Source organism: Aplysia californica, unplaced genomic scaffold, assembly GCF_000002075.1.
Source record: "Aplysia californica isolate F4 #8 unplaced genomic scaffold, AplCal3.0 scaffold00084, whole genome shotgun sequence".
In the NCBI taxonomy this organism is placed as follows: Eukaryota; Metazoa; Mollusca; class Gastropoda; order Aplysiida; family Aplysiidae; genus Aplysia; species Aplysia californica.
Genome location: NW_004797354.1, coordinates 1,335,834 through 1,337,694, shown reverse-complemented (window position 1 = coordinate 1,337,694; position 1,861 = coordinate 1,335,834). Strand labels below are relative to the sequence as shown.

Genomic DNA, 1,861 nt, shown 5'->3' with positions numbered 1-1,861 from the left:
GGTGATATTTTACCCCGATGAACATTTTCGTGACAGATGGCAATGTGAAGTTCTTGCAAGATAACAGTGTAGGTTCATTTAATTACATATGCTTATTTTCTAATAGGTATTGTCTTCGTAAATAGCTAGCTGGTACCGACTTCCTAAATGAACGAATGGCACGATATCAGTATTGCACATTCTTAAATTCCTTTCATTGACAGGCTCCGAAGAAGTTTGAGATAAAGAAAGAGGACAAGAAAACGACCAAGTTCTGGAGTGGTCCTTCCACCAAAAAAGATGATGCAGCCGGGAAACGTAGGAGAAGGGGAGTTGAGGTAGGCTGAGGTTTTTGATAGGGTTAAGGAAACCTTAAAAGTTACACTCAACTTACACATTAATGATGTTGATGCAGTCATAATAAAACATTTACAATGAAAATAAAAATCAAGCAAACACCTATAAACCTTTATTTAATGTTAAAATGCACGTTTAATCCTTTACGTGAAATTTACTCATTTAGGAAGCTAGTAAAAGTGTAATATAACACTCCTCCCCTCCTCCCAATTTCAAACATTTTAACCTACGTGATCACTCTAATAGTCCCACTGACATTGCAATTATGTCTAACATACAGGAAAAAGGCAAGTTGCGATCGTAAAAAATACGCGAAGACACGGAGCTTTATAACAATTTACGAGAGTTATACCTAAAGGAATCCCGAGTGTAAACAGACATAGCGAACAGCTCACACGCTGAAAACGATATCATGATAATGAATACTTGTGTTTTAGCGTTCTGAAAGAAGCAATAGTCCGTGCTGCGGTGATTTAGAGGCTAGGCTGGCAGCTGGGCCCATGATTGTTATGTCGGGGCTTGAATCCTTTCTGAACCGGATTGTGTAGATTTATCTCTGAACGTTTCACTAAGTAGAAAACAGATGCAAGGCAAAAACAGAAATCTATTGACCGCATGTTATGTTGGAGCACCTATTAAGTGGCAAGGCACACTGAGTGTGTCCTATAGAGCAGAGATTGCTATTTGTACTCTACGCTTTTACGCTATCTGAAATGAATCAGTGTGACATGTTTGTAATTTAACTCGGGCCTCGAAATCAACAATAACCTGTGAAATGTTATTCTTGGCTGTAGGTAGGTATTTTATCCAGTGTTTAGGGCAATTGGTCCACATCACATAAAGCATACTACATATTTTATAGGAGAGACATCGGAGAAATACTATATGTTTGTACTGTTGTTTTTTTCGTTTTATTAAGCGAAAGATAATTAATCAGGAAAAAGATTTGTCACCAAAAAAGATTAGGTTTACTTTAGTTAGTACAACCCTTTTCATACCCTGCTATAAGAAAGTCTGAATTATTTTGCTGTAATACTTTTTAGTCTAGCCTGTCAGTATTATTTATCTTGGGTTGATTCGACTTTTTTGTGTCCGATTCGACCACTCTCAGTACGGGAGGTAATTTGACCAATTGCATTTATTCATGGTTACATCCCTTCTTCCCCACAGGACGATGACGAATCAAGAAGAAGGTAAGTTATCACCTTTAGATTCCTTATCCCAATGTTTTATAGACGTACGGTTTCAAGTTTCGGTTGAATGATGTATAAATGATAACTATATACCACTAATACACTGTATTGAAATGCTGTATACTAAAATGCTGTAAATGTAGATTAACTCTTGGATCAAACTGACAATTTGGAATGCACTGGCCATGCCACCTATAATGGGAATTGTCGCTATTTCTAACAAGTTTAAAAGAGGAACACAACAACACGATAACGACGAAGTAGTTGTACGGAAATACATGTACATGCATTATAGACAGAGAGAGAGAGAGAGAGAGAGAGAGAGAGAAGAG

General features: G+C 37.2%; 1 protein-coding gene across 1 annotated transcript in view; it reads left to right on the top strand.

The window, feature by feature from the left end:
- LOC106011285 overlaps positions 1 to 1,861 on the top strand; it is an 8,846-nt gene that overhangs the window by 2,783 nt on the left and 4,202 nt on the right. Inside the window, exons 2-3 of the mRNA XM_013080412.2 lie at positions 204 to 317; positions 1,507 to 1,529. Coding sequence (XP_012935866.2) covers positions 204 to 317; positions 1,507 to 1,529 — 137 coding nt within the window. The remainder of the gene's footprint in view (positions 1 to 203; positions 318 to 1,506; positions 1,530 to 1,861) is intronic.